Genomic DNA, 25,604 nt, shown 5'->3' with positions numbered 1-25,604 from the left:
TAGGTTTGCAATTCTGTAAGTAACTGCGCCACGTGGCGATGACCACTGAGGTACATAAGTCGAGGAAACCACGTAGACGAGAAGTGACTTTGCTAACTTGAACAGTACATATATATATATATATATATATATATATATATATATATATATATATATATATATATATATATATATATATATATATATATATATATATATATATATATATATAGTTCACCCTGCGCTTCGCCTGGCGGCTTCACCGTGAAGATGCGCTCAGCGTCGCTGCCGGCAGCTTTAGTGTTTCTGTGGGGGAAGCTCTCTGCAGCATGTGATGGCCCGCTTAGATTTCAGCCGTGCTTGGCGTCATCATTACATGAAAACCGGCCCCGATAATCGCACACAATATTAAGCAGGTGCAACGTGCAATGTGTGAATGATCACCTTTGTAAACACGCTAAAGAAGAGTGAAGGAAAATACTACCGGCAACGATAACACGCAAACAGGGAAGCTGCGGTAGTGGAAATATTTTCGAACTTCTCTTTTCGCGCTGCATTGCACGAGCTTTGTTCATGAAAATTAAGGGAGTTCACGTGTTCTGCATGTCAGCCCGCTTGACGCATGTATTCCTTTACTTTGCTGTATACCTGCCATGGTTTTTGGAATTTGCGTGCTTGTTTCTCGCTGATTGGCTTTTTTAATGCGACAGCGTTAAGGAGCTCGTGTCGCAGAAAATCCAGCGTCCAGTGTCAGACGTAGCATCGGCAAAATAATTATCGAGCCCCACGTACCCAGGCCATTCATGTGACGCAAGAAATTCACTGAAATAATGGAATTTCTCAAGCTAAAATACATGGGAAAATTGTAAACTACGACTTACATACAACCTGCAGACATTATAGCTTTCGGATTGTAATCTGAATATACGAGAAAACATAATTTTGTTACGTGAAAATTCAAACACACCCCTTTTCTCGCGTTTCTACAATGCACAGACCGGAGACGGCGTCCGCCATTTGCGCACGACGGCGCGTAATTTGGAGCCCACAGAGCGGCGCGCCCGCTTCCTTGAAAGACTTCCAGATGGCGCACGCCTCTGCTGCATCGTAAAGGCTTTACCGCATCGTAAAATAGAAGAGCATCGCGGCCTATGCAAGTGGCCGCGTTGGCCGCATAGCGTTTCCCGCTAAACATTACGGTTGCAAACGCTGCACTTGTCGGGAAGCGTGAGAGCAGCCAAGGATCTTTGAATGCTATCGCGTTCCACTCTATAAGCGTCCTCCATTTTTTTTTTCTTTTGTAACATGAGTCTTATATGTTATGTAGCACCTACGATACCCTACCGCTGTTTCTGCCATTCCACATTAGCAAGATGTCCCCCCAGCTGGTATTCCTAATATTGTGGAAATTGTCGGCAGCCTATGTGCAAGAGAGAGAGAGAGAAAACATTTATTCGGACCATCGAGGTGGTTGCTCTTGAGGTCGAGTCGGTGGTGTCCTTATTCCAGGACTCCACTGGCTATGGCTGCGCGACGTACTTGCTGGACGAGAGCTTCTTGTCCCGCTAGGGTATCGCCGGTCAACTGTACCTCCCACCGCTCAAATGGCGTGCTAGGCGTCTTGAAGTGTTGAGGTTTGTCCCCGAACCCCCATGAGATGTGAAAGAGTGTAGGGCGTGTGTCGCCGCACCAGGGGCAGATGCCGCGATATGTATGTGGGATCAATTTACTGTATCTGTGTAGGTTTGGAAATGTGTTGGTCTGGATAAGTCGGAGAGCTACTGCAGCTTTAGTTCTGAGCTTTCTGTGAGGCGGAGGATAAATCCTGCGGTTGAGTCGCTGGATCTCGAGTCGGTCACAGTGATTGGACGGCAAGGACATGAAGGTAAAGAGAGGGGATTGATGAGACGATTGGTCTTGCCCCGCTCGGTTGATTAGCGCTCGTGCTAGGGCGTTCGCCCTTTCGTTCCCCTCCAGACCCGCGTGTCCCGGCGTCCACGCGATTTGATGGTATTCTCGCAGCCTCTCGATCGGACCTAGAATCTGAGCCGCCAGCCAGCGGTGTTCGTCCGTTGGTAAAGTTACAGCAGGCCTGTTGCGAGTCGGCGACGACATAAACTTCCCTGCCTACCCTGTCTTCTTGCTTTATTACCATCGCCGCGGCTATGGTCTCAGCCGCAGCTGGGGTCTCGGCCCTTACGGAGGCCGCGAGGGGAAAGGAGTTGTCTCTCCCGTTCACGACGGCTACCGCTTACCGCTTATTGTACGCCGCCACGTCCACGTACGTTACATACGAGTCGCCCTTGAATTGTCGACGCTGTCTGTTGACGCGAGCTTTGCGTCGTCCTTCATGGAGTTTATGACTCATGTGCTTCGGTGCAAAAATGAGACGCAAGAGATTGGTTTGCAATCAGTTTTTTAAAATTTTCTCTCAATCTATTGTGTAATAGATTTGCTTTGCATATGTTCGTCCTTTTTGTATTGGTCGGTTTTGCACCAGATCTTCAGATGTCTCAGAGCTCGTCGCCGCTTTCCATCAATCCTTCCTTCTAGAGATGTTTTCGCATGTTTCTCTGGATATGAGCTGGTTTTATAATCATTTTCTGACGTCGACGAGTACTTCAGAAAAAAAAGAAGGGGATGGGGGGGGGGTCAAATATATCAAATGAAAATTGCTATTTTAGGCTGAAAGTGTGCGCAATTTAAAGCAAGTTGTGAAGTGACCACATGACGCGTCACTCGGACGCGCATAAATGCTCCCGGTCAGACCATATCACTCTCATGACGCAGCCGTAGCAAAGGCTGTTATCAAAAGGACAGCTCAACGGTAAGAAAAGAACTCCAGCCACTCCTTCAATAAAGCCGCATTAGGTGAAATGGCGCTAATTGAAACGGCTTCGATTTAACAATACTGAAGCCTGAAAACATTTTAAATTGCGCGCCCTTTCTACCATCTTTTATTTTTGTCGACTGTAGCGCCACGCAATCTCTGGCTACTTTATTCAGTAAATGACGGACCTAGCCATAGCATGTCGTTTGTGGCGCCGCGAAAGGCGAAAGCACTCGGCATAAAGAAAAACTCGCCGGTGCAACCAAGGCGATCTGCCCATCCACCGCTCTGTTGAAAGCGATCGCGAAGTCGTTTGTTGCGGTTGTGTTTTGATGTGTACGTGATGTGTCTCGCTTGATAGTGCACCCTCAGTGTGGTGGAAGTTCTAGCCTAAAAGCATCGTGGGCATCGGAGCATCGCTATGGGTGGCTTGCTGTGAATGACCGTTCGTGGAACTGTGTTTTGTGACAACGTGCTGTGCGGCGAACATGCCCTCAGGAGGCAGGAACTTGAGCGCTCACGATGTCGTCTAAAAGGTCCGTATTGTTTGCGCCTTTTCGGTCCCTGCCCGTCGAGCTTGCTGCCGAAAATAGCCTAGGAACCAGTGGTTTATTCGGATTCGTTTCGCGTTATTCTTCGCTGACGAACATGCGGCGAGTAGTCGGGAACTGGCCCTGCCGAAATCACCGTCGTACGGCGGTGGCAATAGGCGATCGTGGAGCTCGCATCCGGAAGCTGAGCTTTCTCTAAGCCGTCCGCCTTTTACCATCGTGTGCGTACAGGCCGCTGGGTGAACAGACTTCAAGTTGGCCGTAAATGGGCTGCTAGCCAGCCGCCGTTTTTATTTCCTGTGAGCGACATTCCTGCCAGTCACGTTTTGTAAACCGTTTACACTTCTACGGATATCACGAGAACGCCTCCGGAACGAGTTCCGGCCTGGATTACGCCTCCTTCACGAAATCTCTTTCATACTAGGGTACTTATACATGCTTTCGCGCTTGACGCTGCTTGAACAGGTGCGAGCGGGATTTGAGTATTTGATTACTCACGATCGAGGGAACATTGCTTCATTAACATAAGTTGTTGTGCCTTGTGCTTGGGAGCATGTGCAGCTTGGTGCTGATCTGGGCATCTTCTCGAACCGTGCCTCTCTTGTTCCATGCAATGTCCCAGCGAACTAAAGAAACTAAGCGAAGAGAGCCTGACCCGGCAGCCAGAAGAGGTCTTCGACATCATCTGTAAGCTCGGCGAAGGCAGCTATGGCAGTGTCTACAAAGCGTTACACAAGGAGTCCGGACAGGTAACGTCTTGCACCACGATCATTTTACTGACAGTAGTTATTCACGGCTCTACAGTAAATTTGTCAATTAGGAAGAACACACCTGATTCAAAAAAGCAGTTTTTACCGTAGATAATGGAAATTTAATAATGGAAACACTAACGGGGGGGATTAGCTTGATGTGTAGTGTTTATACACGGTCAATCACAGTTTCTTGATGTGCACAGTACACATATTTTTGTGATTAGTCTTCACGTTAAAACAAAATTGATGATTTCTATTAAACCATTAACGTGTTGTAAATATGAATAACAGGCACCAAGAATTGGGTGCGGCAAAGATGTAACTGATCCTTACATGCTGATAGGTGCTGATAATGACCTGAATAAATGCCATTTAGGTGCTCGCCATCAAGCAAGTGCCTGTGGACACAGATCTGCAGGAAATCATCAAGGAAATTTCTATTATGCAACAGTGTGACAGCCCATATGTGGTCAAGTATTATGGCTCATACTTTAAAGGGTCTGACCTGTGGGTATGTGTTTGTTTTTTCACTCTCTCACTTTATCCTTATGCCAGAAACTGGCACTCTGCTTTCTGCAGTTTTTCGTTTGCTGTTAGTCGTCATTAGATCCTTGACCCCTCATTGACTCTTTGCTCTTTGTATGATGTGAGATCAATTATATGAAACGGTGGCTATTCATAATTTTGCTGTGTCTGTTCCATATAAGTTTTTATTATTATGCCACTAACTGATAAAATGTTCTAAAAGCTTCAGTTGATGTCGCATGGTGTTACCAATGCCATAAAATGTGCACCTAGAGCTTGAGCAATAGCTTTTCTCTTTATATCAGAATACCATGCCTTTTAATAAAGCACAGAATCGGCAAAAGTAATAACCATGTTATGGCAGTAACTTTGGGAAAAAGCAACATGGCCAAAAGATTGGCAAAGGCCAACTTTTATTCCCTTGATCACAGACACACAATAAGAAGATACGGCTAGTAAGTTCTGTAGGAATCTGCAGGACTTTCATGAAAAGGAAAAATGTCATCCACCCAACGTTAACACAAAGCTACAAAGGGAAACTGTACTAGTTCATCCAAAAAAGCTTTGTAGTGGAAAATTTATCCAAATCCAAAGATTAAAACCTGCACCATTGCCCTTCCGAAACAATGAGATGGTTCAATTCCGAGGCAAGGATGAATTTTTCAACTACAAAGCTTTCTTTCTGAGTAACTCATATCGTTTCTCTTTGTAGCTTCGTGCTAGTTTCAGGCAGATGTTTTTTGTTTTTTCTCAAATACACACAAAAGTGAATGTTCAAAGTTTCTAGCCACTGCTCTAATATCTCATGTAGGAAAAATCCTTCCACTAAAACAACTCAGTCATGGTCAAAGCCATACATGGCAACTGACCAAATGCACTTTACAAAAGGATGTGCTAGCAGAGAACTAGTAGCAAATAATATAAAACAGATAATGGAAAATTTCATAGGATATTTAAAAAAATCCTTTGTATTACTGTTGCATCAATGGTAGCAGAGCATTTGTCTTGATTAGTCACTCAAAGCTCTAGATGTATATTAGGAAAGTGGGGATGCTCGCCACCACATTTTATTAATATCTCTACATATGTCAAGTACTTATTAACTAAATTTTGCTGAGACAGCCATTGTTCAAAGTTCAAAAATGTGTTAAGCAAGGCTATACTTTAACCACATATCTATTTAACTGTTACTGAAATATGTAGTTTGAAATTCTATGCCAAAAGAGGGTGTTGTAGGAGTGGAAATTGGTGGAACAGAAATAAGAGAACTTTCAATATGGAGATGTCATTAATTTAGTGACAGAAAGGGTTAATTACAAATCACTACTTAGCGTTAATTACCTAAAAGAATGGAAGTGTACAGGCTGCCCTCTTGCTAAACCTACATAGAGCTAAAATGATGACAACAGGTCACATTAAATTTTGTCTTACAGGTCACAATAGAAGTGTCTTAGCTTTACGCTTATAGGGTGACCCCTTGACAGTTTGTAACTTTGGGACACCCCGTCATGTTACTCAATTTGTACTTGCTCAAATGTACAACTCTGTACTAAAATCTGACAAAATCTGATAAATCTCTTAGCACGAAAGGAGGCTTGGCAAGTTATAAAAGACGGGAAAACGCAAGATTGGTGGCTCCCCTATGTTGGAAGTTTTCGTACCAGCTCACTGTGATGTCATGTACTTTGTTGGCACCTGCTTAGGCCTAGTTAGTTGTTTATTGGCAAAGGTGGATAAAATTGTATTCTAAGGGAGCCAAAGACTGCACTTAGCAGGTCTAAAGAACTTTCACTGAGCCACAATAGCCCAAATATGAAAAACAAAACGAAAAACGAAACTTTGAAATACATGATGGCACGCTGGCGTACAGGCACTAAGGCTTCGACATGAAATTCAGTAAAATGGAACTCTGACTTTAGTTTTCTCTTCTAAATAATCAACATATTACTGCGAAATCAACGAAAGTATAATTCTGAAAGAATACTATTATCAGTCTAGGCTGGTTTAGCGTTTTTATTTAGTGTCCATTTAAACAAAGCACGCTTTGCGCAAGTATGAAAGTGTGCCTGCAGGTGTGAACCAGCTAGCCCAGCAACACATAAGCTTGCTCCTGTTGTGAATTGTCATCCTCGCTTTTCAACCCATTCATTTAGAAAGTCAAGCTAGTTGATCAAGGTGGAAAGAAAAGGGAAGGGGAGATGGGGGAGTGAAATGCAGTAAATTAATTGCTTCAAACCACAGTGGCCCTCCAGTGTACTAAGGGCCGGTACGATGTGCCAGTATCTCTTGTGGAAGCGACGAAATAGCGAAGCTCATCAAAACTGTCTAGTGTACATCTTGTAAAGGTGCAATTGAGGCGTTACATGTTCTGTACAATAAAATTGTTGCAACCATTGTTAACTTTAGCGTAAATGTACAGCAGTTGTGTTTGCAGGTCTAACAGTTCTTCCCTAATTTGACAGATTGTTATGGAGTACTGTGGTGGAGGATCGGTATCGGACATCATGAGGTTACGGAAGAAAACGGTAAGACTGTTTTCTGCTCCTTGCTGTGATGCTGCTGTCACTTGCCAAATAGGGTCTCATTCGCATTTCTTATTTACTAAAAGCACTTGCAAGCATTACAGAGCCTGTTACGTTGGCTCTGTGCATACATCTCCTAGTTGACTTGCTGCAAATTTGTAAACAAAGAGCATGCTCAGGTACATCTGGAAGTGCGTAGGTTGTCCTCTTTCCATTGTCCACTACAGTTTGGTTCGGTGATCACTTCTTGTTTGGCAACTGTTTTATTTTCTATACAGAAAGTATAGAGAAATGCTACCTTGTATGCCCTTGTTAATAACTTGTCGACCTTCTCTATTGCCGATGGTCTCATCATTATTTACAGGATGGAGATGGGGATCCAACTGACGATTAGTGCCTGGGCCACTCATAACATGTTTTCTTCCTTCACCCTGTAGTATCTGTTGGTAATCCTGCCAATCATCCACAGTACCTGCCCTGTCGATCTTGTTAAGTGATCTGTGGCCTGCTAGCACAGCCATCCTTCTGTATGTGTAGCCCCAGCACATGTACATTATCGACCGCAGGGATGCTATTGTTTCACATGTGTATTGCTATGTTTGATTTGGGTTTCCTCTTGCTGGGACTTCTTCTCTGGAGTATCAGGAGCTCTGACTTGGTCAGCAATACTGTTACGTTCCCTGTTCTCCCATATTCCTGTATTATGCCTCTTGCTTTCTGGGGTGCTTCTTGTTTTTTCCTAAAACACACACAAATACAAATGACACATGATGCATGTGTCGACATGATACCCATAAGTGTTGTTTGGATTTGGGTGCATTTTATAGCCTCTCTGAAAGTCACGCAGTACTACAATTCTTTGTGCTTTAATGTTGGACTGGAATTAAATAACTAAGGTAAACAAACTGTAACACAATATTTCATATTGCCAAGTTCACTGATCTGTACAGCTGGTATGTCTTTGTTTAGAATCAAATGATGATGCCTGAGCAAATTCAGCAACTGGTTATGTGTTGATGTTTCTTCATATCAATAAGTGGTCACACAAAAGGAAAAGTTCACTCACTCTTGCTGTGCGTGTTTTGTTTCTGCTAGGCAAGACACTTGTGATTCCTGCTGCTGTAAGTGCCAGAATTATTTGTCAGAGTCCAGTTCAGGATATGGAACTGCTATAACTGCTGTGGTCTTGTGGCATTCACACGTATGTGATATGTCTGTGTTCAGCTCACCGAGGATGAAATTGCAACTATCCTGTCCGACACACTGCGAGGATTGGAGTATTTGCATCAGCGACGGAAGATACATAGAGACATCAAGGCTGGCAATATTTTGCTCAACACAGAAGGACATGCCAAGTTGGCTGACTTTGGCGTTGCTGGCCAGCTCACAGTAAGTGCATGCTTGATTGAACTTAGTTCACCGCAGCTACACTTGGGCTGTGGAAGACATCATGGTGGTTAACTGCTCATTAGTTTTGGTTGCTGGTGGGCATTAAGTGTGTACTAAAAGCTAATTAAGCAGGTGCTGTTGTAATCCACCCCATCACAGTGCAGTTACCATGGCTGCAGCAGTGAGTAAAGGGTGAAAAGTAATTCTAAACCTGATATTTTGTCTCTATTAAAGAGACTTAAAACATTTTAACTGCCTGTAGCATTGCTTATGAGTGATCCTTATATAGAGTCTCGTCAAAAGCTTAGAAAATCATAGACATTGGTACTTGTAAATTAAAGTTGTTCAACTCGGAAAACTTATGAGACATGCAGCTGCAACAGCCATCCCTTTGTGCCTTCATTGGTGCATTTGTGCAGAGTTTTGGGCATTGTGATGGAATAAGCTACAAACCAATAAGGGTAGTGCTTTTTATATATAGAAAGCTGTCATTTCAAAGAAACCTTGCTTGTGGAAGTCGACTGTGTGCTTACCACCGAAGCATGTAGCTACCACAGTAGAACACATTTTTTTATTGGAACTTACACCACTTGATCGCATCATCTCAAAACACAGGAATGAAGTTCCTATAGACTGTGTGAGGCTAGCATCAAATATGGCAGACGTTCCTGATCGGTGCTTGATTTTTTATGCATGTGAGAGAGGAGGCTGACAGAAAACTGTTTGCCTTCCTCCTACACTCTGCTTTTTCTCTGTTTTCTGTGTCTGCGACCGAACAAAAGAAAAGGTCTGAGAAAAGGGTTGGCTAGTCATCGCTAAGATCTGTCATTTTGCTTCTATTTAGCGGTGTGCAGAAGCTGAGGGGCAGAAACTATTGATTACATAAAATACAAGACAGAACACTCATCAAAAATGAAACAAAGTCTTAATCATGAAGTGGCAGGCAGCCTGCATAGTGTTGTTTGTATTTATTGAGACAATCTGCAGTTATCTATGTGACAAGGATATACATGAACCAATGCACTACAGCATCTGTCTGTCCCCTAGGTTGCAAAGCTGTTGTTCTTCTGTTGTAACTTCAGAGACGTGAATACCCCCCCCCCCCCTCAATGTCTGCAGGACACCATGGCAAAGCGCAACACTGTGATTGGCACACCATTCTGGATGGCGCCAGAAGTGATCCAGGAGATTGGCTACGACTGTGTAGCGGACATCTGGAGTCTGGGCATCACAGCTCTGGAGATGGCTGAGGGGAAGCCTCCCTATGGGGACATTCACCCTATGAGGGCAAGTCATGGCGGATGCCTAGAATGTCATTGTTAGTAGCTGTCTGGTGATGTGTGGCAGGTCTTAGGTTTCAAGTTTTTGGGATTTTTCTCTGTCAGAGACTGGGCTGAGACAAGAGTGCTGAAGATAACAACGACAACAAAACACATTGGAACAAAACACAGATTGGTTTGAGTTGGAATCAGGATGCCTTAATCAAAATAATTTTTGTAAATGTGTGCATACACACACATTAACAGACTGGTTTGTAGAACAGCGTACAGCACTGAACTGCTTCACAAACCAGTCTAGTCCAGTAGAATTCCATTGTTGGCCTAACATGTCATCAGGCAATGTAGTGCACAAGGGGCCTAACAACACAACATAGGTCTTCCGACTCAATTTAATCGAAATGCTAGCTTTTTATGCGCAACTGAATTAAATTCTGGTTATGTGAGAATTAATCTATGTGCCACATACACTACAGTGTCAGGTAATTTAATTGAAGTAGTGAGGAAATAGTGTTCACACAGGACCTTAATATCAGTAACTGATCAACAGATGTCAAAATGTGCAGATAACAAAATGTGCCGACAGCAATAACCCTATTAATAAATTTATTGGCAGTGATAAAGATGATTTTAATTGCCAAAGAATGAGGCCAACTCGAAACACGAAGATAGTGATGGCAGTTTGGTATTTATTCAAAGTGAGGAAAATAGGTGTGAAAGCGTTACTACTAGTGTAAAGTGAAAAAGTTTTACTACTTGTATTTACTACATGCTATACAAGATAAGTGTATGTAATTGAGTTGAAAACAATATTGCATGAATGTTTATCTCACAGGTCAGCAATACTCTAGTTGCACAGCTTTTCTTGGAGTTCTCTTTTCATTAGTGCTTCATAGTTACTTTCTGTGCTTTGGCACTGGTGCATTAGTCAAGCATTCTAATTATGAATGCTTCATGTAAAGACATAAGGTTCTTGAATCATTATCCACCTTTGTTTGCATTTTTTTTTTTTTGTGACCTCATAAGTAAGGCAGTCCGTACTACTACATTGCATGCCCCTCTCTTGCAGAGCTTATTCGAAGCAAACTTTGTGAGAGAATGAGCATTACAGTATTACTACTCCGTCGTTAACTGCTATGACTATGTTAGAACAGGTAATTGGGTGAGTTGGTTAAACACTGTAAGACTTGAACGTGCAAATAGAAGGAGGAATACAGAGGACATACAATGTCGTCTGCGCATAATGTGCATTCCTGCTTGCGGCATTAAGTACTTGTGTATCCAAGCCTTGTGCTACTACTACTACTACTACTACTACTACTACTACTACTACTACTACTACTACTACTACTACTACTACTACTACTACTACTGCTACTACTACTGCTACTACTACTACCGCACTTACTGAGTAAAAGTTCATGTTGCAGGCAATCTTCATGATTCCCACCAAACCTCCTCCATCATTTCGGGATCCAGACCGGTGGTCGCCAGAATTCATTGATTTCGTCTCGCGGTGCTTGGTCAAAAACCCAGAGGAGAGGGCCACAGCATCGGACCTCCTTCAGGTAGTGTGCATTCAAGTGTAAACGGAGCATTCAAATGTACCCTGTTTTTGCTGCTGTTTTGCGCCCCTAACCAAAAGTGGATGATGCATGGAAGAGAGTCAAGTCACTACAGAACTGGTGCCATGCTGTGCACTGGTGGCATGGCTAAGCTATAGTGACATCTTTCGTTGTTTGTTTAGTTTTATGTTGTACATCTTCTGTGTTGAACATGGCGAACAGCGCAAACGACAGGAAAAGTTACACAAACAGGGCAGATGCACTGACTGCCAACTGATCTTTAATTGGGGCCATACAACGTTAGGCACACGACACATTGCTATACATATGTGGCTTGGTCAACTGGCAAGAGAACGCAGTGAAAACAAAATAATCGCAGGGCAAAGCCACAGGTGGTAAAAATTAGGATTTAATGAATGTGACACTAGAGAGGGACCAACAACACAACAAATGTAATAGACTACAGCAGCAGTGAACAAAATAAAGCAAAAAAATATTTGTAATTGCAAATAAAAATCGGTTGATGCTCAGCACAACAAACCTGCTGTTATAATTGTCCGTTCATCTGCACTGTTTGCCATGTTTAACAAAGCCAATATTCTGCTTTAATTTTGTTGTTGCAATATGTGCCCTTAAGTTATCAGAAGATTAATCAGAGCATTTTTAGCTCATTATAAAAATGATGATGTTAGTTTTTCTTGCTGCTAATGCTTGCTTAGCCACATAGCTCACCTGCAAGAGCAACAGGGCCCTAGATATGACTGTTTTATTTTTTTAGGTGTCCCACATAAGGAAAACACCTGGTATTGGGTTATGAAGCTTGGCGTGGCCTTTATTATTTCTTTGCAATTTGTCTACAGCATGTCTTCATCAGCAATGCAAAACCTGTGGCGATCCTGCAGCAGATGATTGTGGAAGCCAGGGACATTCAGGAGGATGAGGCGTTCCGCAAGGACAGGAGAGGCAGCACCGGTGAAGCGGTCAGTATTTTTGCTATACTTCTCCAATTATTTGTTTTTTAATTTTTTTAATGAGTATGTGTACAACCATTGCATTCTGTCGGTGCTAACATATGGGGCAGAAACTTGAAGGTTAACTAAGCTGCTTGAGAAGAAGTTGAACACCACACAACAAACGATAAAACGAAAGATTTTAGGCATGACATTAATAGACAGCAAGATAGCAGCGGGGATCAGAGGGCTAATGAGCGTAGTCAATATTCTAGTTGACATTAAGAGAAAGAAATGAAGCTGGGCAGGCCACGTTGGGCACATGGCTGATAACAGTTGAGTTACAGAATGAGTGCCAAGGAAAGGGAAGTTCAGTCGAGGACAACAGAATATCAGGTGGTGCGAAGAAATTAGGAAATTGGCAGGTGTAAGTTGGAAGCAGCTAGCATAAGACAGAGACAGCTGGAGATCACTGGGAGGAGCCTTTGTTTTGCAGTGGACATAAATAGGCTGATAATAATGATGATGAGCAATTATCATTCATGTCGCATTGCCTTTGCTGCTCTCTGGCTCGCTGTTGCTCTCTAATAAAAAACAAACAATCATATTGTTGATTTTGTGCATTGTGTAACAGCAAGTGAGAAAGTTGCTAAATTTAGTGAGATCTCACTCACCTTAATAGAACTTTGCCTTCTTGGACTCTTAGCAACATTTTTAGTGACGTAAATAGCCAGTAGACTGCCTTGGTGGAATTCCTCAAGGGAATGCTTAATGCCTAGTCGCCATTTTATGCCAGGAGGTATATATATATATGTACGCCTTCATTTGTTGCTGCTTCTAAAAGATGTACTGAATAGCTTATCGGTGAGCCACATGGGAGCATCAAAGCCACTTTTCTAAGCACAGCACAAATGCCTTTCAGAAAACCAAGGGTTATTTTCCCTGGTTTCTGGCTGCTGACTTGCCACTAGAGGAGGCAGTTTAAAGCTATAGTTAAAAAAAGTAATAATGAAGACATCTACACAATTAAGGCATTAAATAGACAAAATTCCAAGCAAGTAATCACCATAATTTCTTTGTGATTCTGCTAAAAATTGAATGTTCTTGAGCCAAAGCCTGGTGATGTCCCCTTTAAAGGTTACTTACACTGCTGCAGGAAATATTTCGAAGGAGTGGTTTCGCATGTACTGATGCATTTATTTTTTTGAAAAAAAAGGGGTTGTACCCCTCCTGTTCAGAGTCACCTGTAAAAGAATGGTATAGGTGACTGCCAGCCGCAAAACATTGCGTGGAGCTAACAACTGCCTTGAAACGCAAGGGTTCCCACACTTGCCTGTGGTGCTGGCTGCCTAACGATGAGCTCAGGCTTCTTTAATATGTATTGGCTTACCGTATGGCCCTGTGTAAGGGCCACCCTTATTTTTTTACAATTTTGACGAGGTACGGCCCTTACGCAGAACTGAACCTTTTGCTCAAAATGGCGCCGGCCCAGCCGGCGACTTGTGCACACCCAAGCTCTTGCCATCTAGTAGCGGCATGCGGAAGTATAGAGCGCACGGAAATTTGCCGAAGCGCATGCGTGGTGTCAGGGCACCAAAAGCGATTGCTCCTCTGTTGGAAATTTTTTTTCTTCCACATTTTGTTGCCAAGTTGGGGGTATGGTATGGTAGTTGGCTGTATGGTATGTCTGTCATTGTGCAGTGTTGTGAAAAAGGCCATGCAAAATGACTATATGGAATGGTAGTAATGTTAGGCCTCCCTTTACAAAAAGCTTGCTGTAGCTTTGTTTACCTTGCCATAGATGATTGGTCATTGAAGTAACTGATTACCGTGTTCTTTGTGCCACAGTTTCTTGATGATGACGAGGTGGATGCTGGCACGATGGTGAAACTGGACGCTGATCCAGGCACCCTGGTTCCTGACAGAGGGGCTGGTGGCGATGCCCCAATGAACAGTGATCTAGAGTCAGACCTTGGCACGTTGATCATCAACAGCGATGGCGAGGAAGATGACTCTACCATGAAACGTGAGGCCTGGACTACATTCTTATCCTGTTGCTGTGATTACAGTTGTGTTGGGTTTGCTCTGGCTGGGTAAACTAATGTGTGCTCTGTGTTAAGCTTTAGAGAGATAAGAGTTCTAGCTTCTAGCTGTGGGGCATATCAGGAGATCAAAGGACAAGAAACAACCAGGAGTGAATGCTGCCCTCTCTAGCATTGCCGCAGAGTGTCACAAGTGCTCTGGTTAATTAAGTGCCGATGGCACGCTGGCATTCTTTGGCAGCAGAAAAGGTTAAAGATTAAATTAGTAGTGGGGGGCTGCGGATTGATTTTGACCACCTGGGGTTCTTTACCTTGCATCCAATGCACAGCACACAGGCATTTTTGCATTTCAAACCTATTGAAATGCGACTGCTGCGACAAGGATTCAATCCCGCGCCCTCGGGCTTAGCAGAGCAATGCCAAAGCCACTACGCCACCGTGGTGGGTAGCGGGAAAGGTAGCACACCAGTTGCCATTGTTGCCATGGCAGCCATGCAATGTTGCCATGTGTGCTTTTAAGTTTGGCTAATGAATGGACTGAATAACCACTGCTCTGTAATTTTTGTCGACACGTCTGCTGTATGGGAGCCATTGTGAATGTCTGCATTTAAATAGCAATATGGGCCTGTCATATTCAGATCACAACTGTTCCCGTCAGTTTATGCGTTTTTATTCGAGCAGTTGAGGGCAGAATTTTGACGAAGTACTCAGTGTGGCTTGAGGTTCAGGGCACATCATAAAAAGGGAAGGTTCTCATTGCTATAGTACAAGTAGTGCATATCCCTGTCTAAGCCTGCACAGAATTTTAGAGTGTCCTTTGTAGAATTTCTAACCTAAGGCATGTTTCTCATGTCAGCTTGCCATGAAAATACATTTGTCAGGCTTACTTGTCTTAGTTGTCTTTTGTTGCAGTATATTTTTTTAATGTCCTTGAGCACTCTCGCGACCCACGACTGAGTACGTCGTAACACACAATAAGGGGACCTTGCATATAAAGTGGGTCACGGCTAACGGTTGAGGAAAATGCTGCAGTAGTATGTCAACTTAATGCTGTTCGTACTTGACATGGCGCCAACCGTTGACCGGAACTAAGGCAGCTTTTATAATCGTGTACAAAGAGTAATTTTCAAGACCAAATAGAATACGAATGTACTGTAGTACCAAATATGAATTGAATCGAATATTGAATTGTTTCTAAATAATGAACGGCCATTTTCACCATTAATGTACTAAAACAGTGTTGACATGCCAATAGTCACCACATTAGCAAGTTTCAGTCATTACACGGCCCATTATGACGTACGCTTTATTAAAACCTCAAATGGAGCATTATAAACAGATAAGCTAGATTCTTCGGAGCATACGTGGTAGTGAAATGGCAGAATGTGGGTTTCTAAAAGGTACTCTTGCCAGCCTGTTTGCATCTGCATATACTTTCAAGACTCAAATGGAAATGCACATTGAATGCAGCAACGGCAGAGCAAAGAAGGTGCTTTTCTTCATTCGGTAATGGTCGCTGCCGGTGGTATCACTGTAATAACAAATGATGTTACAGTCAAGCGTACTAAGGTTTAAGGAGGCTTAATATTTGTGCACCCCTAAGGTTGTACCCCCTGTGTAACGATCTGACCGGCCTATTTCATCGGGGCAGGTCACGACACTTCCACTGGGGAGCGCAAGGAGAGCTATCGGCCATACTTTCTGGACCACTTTGACAAAAAAGAGCGGGAGCAGCAGGGAAGCAGTGGAAGCAATTCCAAGGCATCACCGCGGCACGACGGCACACCGCACCCAAACTATTTTCCTCAGGACCTGTCCAAGGCACTGGCAGCCACTGCGCCACAGGTGAGACAAGTTCAGGCTTTGCCTGCTGTTGCGCTCTGTGCTACACACTGCTTTGCCATGTGCAGTAAAAGCTCATTCGTGGGGTGAGCATGCGCGCACCCATGCCACATCAAGTTGGCATGAACAACGTCTGTACTTCGAAGCACTGGTGCAGCCAATGTAACCGGACGCGGCCAACGCGGTCCTACGTGCCCGACATCGAGATGGCTCTTGCTCCATCCGTGCGTTCATTGCGCTGACTGGCGCGGAGAAAAAAAAAATGTCGCAGTTTCGCCTGAAAAGCGAAGCATCGGTTGCGATAGCAAATTAGTAGATAGCTGTGCGAAGTAAGGATAGCAGTTTTATCAGCCGTATAAATTTGTAAACATTCGCTTACTAACTAAACTAACGAGCAGGGTATCACACGTGCACAGGTAAGCATGAACACATCTCGCTTGATGACCGCGGAAACTCGCTGAGAAATGCTGGAGTGAGGAAATGCGGCACTAGCAGCGAGCGAATTGACCTTTGTACAGCTCTCGCTTCAACGCGAATGAAACGTAGAAAGCACATCGCTTACGAAGCTACCGGCACTACGCGCACTCTGCAAATATCGCAGATCGCTTTAAAGATTGTTGGTTGATACATTGATACTTTTTTGGATGAACCGCGGCAGCTACTTAGAATTAACGAGCTTTTACTGTAGAAGCAAGAAGATTTTGTTTGGGTATAAACAAGATGTGGTCCATACAACTTGTAATTAGGGATGTGTGATTATTCGAAATTTTGGATGCAAATCATGTCATGTTTGACTTGAAACAATGCAGGAATTAAGCACAAAATATTTCTTTCTTTTTTTAAGTGGTTAAAGTAAACAGTTAATGTGGTGTGGAGGTGTACATCTCGACAGTTCAGCGTTTTAACACGCTGAACAATCTAGATATTGCAGTGCAGGTGTTGGGCATGATGCATTAGCTTCTCTACTGGTGCAGAACAGCTTGCAGGGCACATCCACTGTACTCTCCTTTCACTCAATAAGCCTCTCAAGTTTGGGAGGTTTAGGGTGACCTTAACTGTACACCCCATGAGGGCAACAGGTTGGACTGAATTCGCCGAGTTTTCCAACTGCCCATATTAAAAAGAGAGAGAGAGGCCAGGAAAAGACGCTGGCCGTTAACAGCTCGTGTTTTCTTTAAGACTCGCAAACTCGGTGAATACACAGAGGAAAAAAACACAAGATTTAAAGGAGTAGCCAGCACCCCCCAAAGAATGTTTTGTAACAAGACTTCTCTGTTTCAACAGACCTTTTCTTTGCTTACGTGCAACGATATTGAGAACCTAAATAAGGAAATATATACCTACATGAACTGATTGGAAATATGCTGTACTTACTCAAATCTAATGCGCACTTTTTTTCCGATAAAACGGGTCCTAAAATTGCGGACGCATTAGAATCGCGTACGACCCTAAATCTGCATTACCATATCGCCATCGGCATTTCGAAAATGGCCGCCTCGTACGCGCTTCAAGCCTAGCTGCTGTAGCTTTCTCCATGTGCTGAAGTACGTGTGCCTAGGCAGTGCTTCCTTTGGCTTAGGTTAGTGCACCATCTGTCTTCCCGTTTTCTGCGTTTGCTCTATCAGCATGGAAGTGATGACTGCAAAGACATGCCGAGTTCATCACAATGTCGCAATTAAAAGGAAAGCAATCCACATGTGCGGAGAGGGACAGAAATCGGGCCGCATCACGGGCGTTCGGAGTTCCTGAAACTTAAGAGTGCGCCTGGCGCAAACAGGAAAGGCGTTTTACGCCGGTGGCTGCTACGTCTACGCCTACGGCTACGCTACGCTACGCTACGGCTACGCCTCTCCTGTTTGCGCCAGGCGCAAACAGGAGAGGCATTTTACGCCGGTGGCTGCTACGTACAGCGCGGCTGTGCGGCCCCTATCTTGAAAGCGGTCTGCAACGGAGGCAATATTCTACACATCTAGGCACACTGTGCTGTGTTCCCGTCGCTTAGTTCGCGTCGAAGCAAGAGGCCACTGTAAGGATTAGGAGGTCAATCCCACCGCTCGTAACCAGTTGTCAAGATTGGAGTCGGGCATGAATTAGATGGTAGCTAGCCCATGCCGTCGTCCAACTGATCCACGCTCAGGACGTTGTTGAAGGGAAGGACTGCTTCTCATTGAGAACGAGAAATATGGGCTTATTTACAGTATCTACATAAGGACGTTGCACTTCATCAGTCTAGCATGACTGCGAGAGAAAGTACACTGAGGAGCCGCACAACAGCGGTTTATAAACACTCGGTCCTCCCTCGATCCCAGGGTGAGGGAAACGTTCGACCAGGCACCGTAGACGAGCTGACCAGGCACTGTAGACGAGCCGCCTCTTTGCGCAAGGGCTTATACACACACACTTCCGCACAGGTTCACGGTCCCCAACCGAGGTCAGACGGTCTTCGCAGAACTCGGGGCTGACGTCAGGAATGGTGCATGGGAAGGGGCCTTGGACTACATTCCCTCGGGGATTCTCTTGCCCACAGAAGACCGGGTCGGCGGTGGCGTGTTCAGTCATAAAGCCTGGTTCGTCGAACTCATCTCGCAATCCCACGACGCAGAGTGGCGGACGCAGCGCATGTCCTTAGTACACAGTAGACTTAGTGACGCCGTTTGGCTAGAGGATGACAGTGGCTTTCCAAGAAAAGTTGACACCGCTGTCGCAACTGGCTGGCAAAACTTGAACCTCATCTGGCCGTTCTTAACACCACCCAAAGGTCACTTCCCTCGCTCCTGCTACTGCACTTCCTCACTGTAGCGTTTAAAGAGTTCCCGTGGTCATTGAGTGAGACGGGCGTGTTTACTCGTACGCGCGTGGCACCATGCTTGTTAATTTAACTAGTAAGCAAATGTTTAAAAGTTTATACGGCCGATAAAACTGCTATCCTTACTTTTCGTATAGCTGTCTACTAATTTGTTATCATAATCAATGCTTCGCCTTTCGGGGAAACTGCGACCTTTTTATTTATCGCAACTTTAGTCCATTGGGAGTAAATCTTGTTTTTTCCAAATGAGAGAAAGTTGTATTTCTGTATGAAAGAATGAGGTGGCGCAGTACTGTAAAGGACTTTTTTTTAAGTTACAGCAAACAATACATGTTACAATTGAGGGCGCTTTCTTTTTTCTTTTGGTCACGGGAACCGGGTGCGCGTTAGAATTGAGTAAGTACGGTAGCTGACACATGGCCATTTATTAAATTGTAAATACACAAGATGACATTGTGGTTGGCTTGTAGGTCCACCACATGACCTTGCTTCCTTATAGCCCTTGCTAATAGGCAATGCTGGGGGGGGACACTGTTGCTGCCAAGGTTTTGACTTGATGGCCAAAACAAAACGTAGCATTAACACTCATGCATTGGTGTCATGACTAAGTCGGAACTCACCCTCACACCCAACTCTACGTAACTCAAAGATCAGCTTGTATTGAAAGGGTGCTTTGAAGCTGTGAGAGTAAATGTGCAAGTTGCAGGACACAATTCATGAAGCATGGCACTTGTTTAAGCAGCAGCATATGATGTTTGGGCGTTCCTTGCTTAACGTGTGCGCTCTCTTTGCTGCAGGGCCTGATTCGGCCACCAGCAACAAGCCACACAGGCAGTGCCTATGTACACCAGGAAGTTGCTCAGGCGGTGCCCACCTGTCAGGAACACTTTGCACAACAGCTTCAGCGGCAGCTGAACCAGATGAACACGCCCCTGCCAGCCAGCGTGGCATCTCAGGCAGAGCTCCTGCTGCAACAGCAGCAACAGCAACAACAACAGCAACAACAACAGCAGAGACTCCTTCAGCAGCAACAGCAACACCAACAGCAGTTGCAGCAGCTTCAGCAGCTTCAGCGCATGCAGCAGCAACTACAGCACGGACAGATGCAACCGCCCCTGCACAACCAGATTCAGCAGCAACAGCAGCAGCTCTCTGCCGCCCAGTCACCCTCTCACATGGATATGGTGCAAGTACCAAGGTTCCAGCAACGCGGCTACATGGAAGGTGACTTCGATTACGTGAGTGTAGTTCATTGTTTGTTTCCTGTGTGCCCTGTCCATGCAGAACTTGGCTAACTGTGAAAGCTGTAGGCAGAGGAAGCATACAGTGACTAAAATCACTATGGTACAAGGTTGGGGGCACAATGTTGCGCTCCTGAACACAAGTTTGTAGGTTGGATTCCCGGCCAAGGCTACTGAATTTTAGTAAAGGTGGAACGTACAAACGCCCGTGTACCTGCTTTGCATGCACGTTAAAGAACCCCTAAGGTTTCAAAATTAACGAGGAGTCGCTCACTATGCTGTCCCTGATAGCCCACTGCACAGCTTCGATATGTTAAGCAGGGCAATTTCGCAGAGCATACCAATGGTTCAGTCAGCAATTGACATGAGATAAGATAAAATCTAAGTGATAAGCTGCGCTGGCCCACGAACAAGTATGAAGCATCAGCAATTAGTTTCTTCAGAAATATGTACTACCTTAATAGAAATTTCCTGCTAGCTTTACCTTTTACATCACAGTGGTCGACAGGTGTTCCCAAGTTCCATTGTACATGCCAAATCAAACCAAGATTTGTCATCTGCTCATATCAGATTACCAATTGCATTGTTGTTGTAGAACCAATGGACAGAAGCAGGCTGTTGCTTTTTTCTTTGAACTGCAGACAACCTTGGCACCGCTTTTGAGTGGTTTTGTACGCTAATTGATGCATGCTGCAAGACACAAAAGGGTGCAGGACACATAATTTTATTGCTGCAATATACATCAAGTCAACAACCAATTTGCCCGGCAACAAGTTTTAATATATTATAGTTGAGTAGTACTGTTTGAAGGGCTAGCAAGCAGCCCTACTGAATAAGTGTCCTGAATATAGATTAATAAAATGCTTGAGTGTGCGCCTCCTCTTGTGAAAATTTAATCACTACTAGTTAGATGAGAAAGGATCAGTACATTGTTCCGTTGCTGCTGTTCAGCAAATATATTAGCGATCTTTTGGGGATTTTAGCTGCAAGCTCTTTGCTTATGTCATGCACTTCGTCTCTCAAAGTGACTTTAATTTCTTGTTTCTTTATGGACCTCAAGTAAATATATTCATCACATTTGCCATGCGGACGCTATTTTTCGCAGACCACATGAAGAAAATTTAACCTGCACGTTTGGTGGGCTTGTAGTAACAGCTCCGACATTTCCAAATTTGAGAAAGTAATAAGCTTGCAAGCTGGTGTAGATTGATACAGTGAAAATTGTCCTTCAAACGCAGCAGGTGTAACAAGCATAGGTTGGCACACTCACTTACAAGTGCGCCAACTTGATCCACACTTATATCTCGGGGTTTGAGTGGGCGTGAGAGTGAACGGGAGTGAGTGCTGGTGAGCTTGAAGGTAAGTCAGTAAGAACAGGAGTGCCGCTTAACCTGAGTATGAATGAACGTCAATGACAGTAGCCAGAAGAGGGTTGTAGCACCGAAAAAAGGCAACGCATAGCAAGCGAGACGGCACAGGTCTGAGCGGATATGACAGTAGGTCTGAGCGGATGTGCGATTGCCAGTGAGTGCCGATGAGTGGCTACCGGTAAGTCTGTATGGAAGTGAGTATGAACGTGAATGACTGCCTACGAGTGTGGGTGAGTACATAGAACCCAGAAAAAATATTAGTGGGTATGAGTGGGCCGACCTATGAGTGCAAAACAGTATTATGTGCATGCTTTGTGAGCATATCTTAAGTCATTTAGTCAGTTAGGAATGGCAGTCACATCTACACTTTCTGTGGCATCAACAGCTCAAGTATCTCAGCTACGAGGAGCTTGGTCATCGCATGTCCAGCCTTGACTCGGAGATGGAACGGGAAATCGAAGACCTTCGCCGCCGCTACCATGCCAAGCGACAGCCTATTTTGGACGCTATGGATGCGAAGAAAAAGCGGCAGCAAAACTTTTAATTCAGGACTGCCTTCGTCCTAAAGTGGATGTCTTGTGCTTGCCTTGGACACTGCCTTTGAACTGAAGATGAACTGGTTCAAGCCTTGTCTTTACAAAGTATCTCATCCTGGGAAGAAGCTTGAAGCAGTGAGCATGTTTTAGTAATACCTTGCCCTCAACGTATTTTAACTTAAAAACTGCATCACAGATACCCCGTGCTCATTTTCCCATCACAGTGCTCTCAGATTCTCACTTGGAATACATTTTGCTGTTTTGAAGAGAAAACGAAAACTGATAGGACACTACTCACTTGAGCACTCAGGGCCTTTTACCTGCTAGCATATTTTAGCAGGCCACTAAAAGGGGTACTTATGCAATTTTACTTTATTTCTGTTCCTTGAGCCATACTCTTGTAGTTTAGTTATGTTTCCATTTACTGGCACTCTTCTTTCATGTTTCAAAACTTCAGTGGCATTTTTTTTCACCTTAGAAAGAATATTCTAGTCCAGGTTCCTGAAGGCATTTCTAGAAGAAAACTGTGTACTGCAGTTTTCGCAGGCAGCCTGAACATTGCACAATTGATTGTAGTATACATGGTCATTGAATTGATTGTGTTACGAAAAGGAGGTCAGAAGTTGAAATTTATCTTATTTAGCTGTTTGTATACTTATCCAAGCTCTTGTTATGCTTGCAAAAACAAAAACCCCTTGCACATCTGACAGGAAGGGCAAGTAATGACTTATGTGTGGTTAACCAAATCCTGTGTTAGTAGAGCAAAAGCTTTCAACTTGATCACTACATCTAATGGCATCATCGTGTGCAAAATAATTTTTTGGTTTGCGTTCTTTTAAGATCAGCAGTTATGTATAGTCTAGATGAGCGCATACCTGAGGTTATGTGCATTTAGACCTGCTTTAAGCAACCAAGGCTTTTACCCTTTATGTGTCATGTTTTTTGTTTATTTTTATATGTTGATCAATATACAAACTGGTCTTATATTGCCTTTACTTCGATAATAGGTTTTAGCTATGTTTTTGGGCATTTATTAAGTGGAAAGCGCATGTTGAACACTCTTGCAAAATCTTTGTGCTTTTTATTTTGTTATTTCTCAATTTGGACAAACAAGCATCATGCTGTCTATGTTGCCATGGGGTCCTCTGTGACCATTGTACCTTTGACTCACTTTCACAGGTGTGCCTAGTCGTGATATGTACTTCTTTAGAAATGTTTCGTCATGCCACAAATGGAAAAGTGAACTGATTTTCATTTTGCGTACTGTGCTTTAGATGTGACTCTTTTTTGGACGACTGCAGATTGTGAAACCTTGTACATATGCAGATTTATAGATGAGCTGCTAAGTAAACCTGGAAGTGCCTTGTCTTTGCTATATTGTAACAGTGATGGATCGTGTCAAGAGTAGACCATAGCTGTAATCTTTGTATGGCTGGCAGGCATTGCTGGTAACAAAAAATTATGGATTTCTAGTGTTTTTTGTAGTGCACTTGGAACAAACATGATCATCTGACTGCTGATGCATTGCGTGGCCTCTTTATGCTGGAACCTTTCTCAGCTGTTCCATGTCATTGCTTTGTAGTTACATTGCAGACTACCAATGAAAATGGCCTTCTACAGCACGTTTCGTTCATGGCATTGAAAGGGTTGCTTGTGCTAATCCTAATGTATTGGATAGCAATTAGTTACATGTTGCTTTCTGAATGATGGAGTATCGACTGAATATGTTGACATAGTAAGATGATATACAGTGAAACCTCGTTATAACGAACAGTTAAAAAGTCGGAAATTAGTTCGCTATATCCATAATTCGTAATATAAAATTTCGTAAAAAATACATGCAAGAGGAGCAAAATTCAATCATAGAAGGCACAGCAACTCGAACGATGCTTACTTGGGTCATGTTCATTTATTTACGCACAAAGAACTGCGTTATCGCGGCCTTCTTCTTGGTGTTCATCGCATTCCGTATCACGCCCTGTTCCACAGTTTGCAAACACTCAACAAGGGCAAACCCACTGCCCTCAATAGCACTGCAGTGGCGGCGCAGTAAATCCAACGCAGCAAGTGCTTCTTGTGAAGTCGGAATTTTCTCATCGTCTACAGGGTCAGCATGAGCTTCGCATGCGGGATATTCAGAGACTTCTGCAGCGATTTCGGCGTCCGTCAGTACAGCCGTGGTCGCTGAGATGTCGTCGCCAACTACGAAGTCTTCTACAGTCATTGTTGCGGGCATGTCACCAACACCAACATGGCCGTTGGTGGGCATGTCACCAACGGCCACGCCACTGCTAACACTAAAACGCAAAAGCAACATTCGATCACGCCACTGCCGCCGCTGCTGAAGCGGCGGTGTCAGCGGTTGTGAGATGCGGACGATTTCTTTGGCTGTCAACTTTCGATGACGACGTGGCATCTGCGGCGCTGTCAGCGCCTGCGAGGTAGTCCTGAACGTTTGCTGCTCTGCACAACAGACTTGTAGTGCAACGAAGCCTGCCGCCTGCTATTAAAGTGAGGTAGGGCTTGGCGTCGCGAAGTTCGTTATATCCGTTTTCTGCCAAAACGCGTTCGCTATAGGAAGTTAAAAATACATGTGTTTGACAAAAATATTTCGGAAGAGTTCGATATATTCAATAATTCGTTATATGCGTGTTCGTTGTATCGAGGTTTGACTGTACATGGAATGTCTTCTACCAAAAAGGCATTAGCAGTAGTTGAACAAGGAATGTCAATCACTTCAAGTCTTCTTTTACAGTGAAGCTGTTGTGGAGAGTTCTGCAACAGTTTTCATTCGACAAAGGCCGGCATGTTTGATACCAAATGTAAATGCAATGTGACACATGTGGAAGGTCCGCATTCGCTTTGAAGCACAATGATTAGTGATTATAAAATAAAGGTTACCTACTTCATATCTCGTTCAAATAGACAACAACTTATGTACATAGTATTTTTAACCAGCAATTCTGAATTTTTAATCTCGCGTCACGTTACACTGCCTCTATGTTGGAGGTCGGCTAGGTGTTTGTACCACTGTAGTGGTTAAAGTTGGCACCAGTTGGCATAGCCTGCATGGTAACCTTCACTAAGAACAGCCAGCCATGACCAACAACTGCTGCGTTCGAGCGAGGCCGTGAGCCAGCAAACACAGTCCTTGTATTTCCCAAGGGTGTGGTGACTCGCTTACAGGGCTTCGCTGTCTTTGATGTATGAATTCTCAGACTGGCATATACATCTGTGAAGGATTTCTTTTTTTTTTCGTTCTTTTATCAGGGAGTTGTTTGCTCTACATTTCCCTGCACTTCTTGACGCATGCAAGGTAGCTCACTTTACATCAAAACACAATAACCTTAAGCAAAAAAAATAATAAATACGCCAGTACTGAAACTGGAGTGGACAGCTCGGAGGGCCATTTCTCATGACATCACTG

The 25,604-nt window shown here is 44.0% G+C and overlaps 1 protein-coding gene across 1 annotated transcript; it reads left to right on the top strand.

Moving 5' to 3' along the window:
* The first annotated feature begins 3,001 nt into the window (after nucleotides 1-3,001).
* On the top strand, nucleotides 3,002-23,697 carry hpo (serine/threonine-protein kinase hippo). Its single transcript, XM_070521754.1, has 12 exons — nucleotides 3,002-3,345; nucleotides 3,983-4,109; nucleotides 4,489-4,623; nucleotides 7,100-7,162; nucleotides 8,384-8,548; nucleotides 9,668-9,835; nucleotides 11,256-11,393; nucleotides 12,251-12,370; nucleotides 14,189-14,366; nucleotides 16,034-16,227; nucleotides 19,828-20,268; nucleotides 22,027-23,697. Exons 1-12 carry the CDS (start codon nucleotides 3,332-3,334, stop codon nucleotides 22,183-22,185), a joined length of 1,902 nt encoding a protein of 633 aa, XP_070377855.1. The 5' UTR covers nucleotides 3,002-3,331; the 3' UTR covers nucleotides 22,186-23,697.
* The last annotated feature ends 1,907 nt before the right edge of the window (nucleotides 23,698-25,604 follow it).

Source organism: Dermacentor albipictus, chromosome 7 (genome assembly GCF_038994185.2).
Source record: "Dermacentor albipictus isolate Rhodes 1998 colony chromosome 7, USDA_Dalb.pri_finalv2, whole genome shotgun sequence".
NCBI classification, from domain to species: Eukaryota; Metazoa; Arthropoda; class Arachnida; order Ixodida; family Ixodidae; genus Dermacentor; species Dermacentor albipictus.
The sequence above is the reverse complement of the archived record's forward strand: the minus strand, read 5'-3'. Positions and strand labels throughout refer to the sequence as shown.

Bases quoted from the DNA above. Each gene is read 5' to 3' on its own strand.
- hpo (XM_070521754.1), top strand. The intron at 4,624-7,099 runs GTATGTGTTTGT...CTAATTTGACAG, and splicing joins TTAAAGGGTCTGACCTGTGG to ATTGTTATGGAGTACTGTGG. The intron at 20,269-22,026 runs GTGAGTGTAGTT...TGGCATCAACAG, and splicing joins TGGAAGGTGACTTCGATTAC to CTCAAGTATCTCAGCTACGA.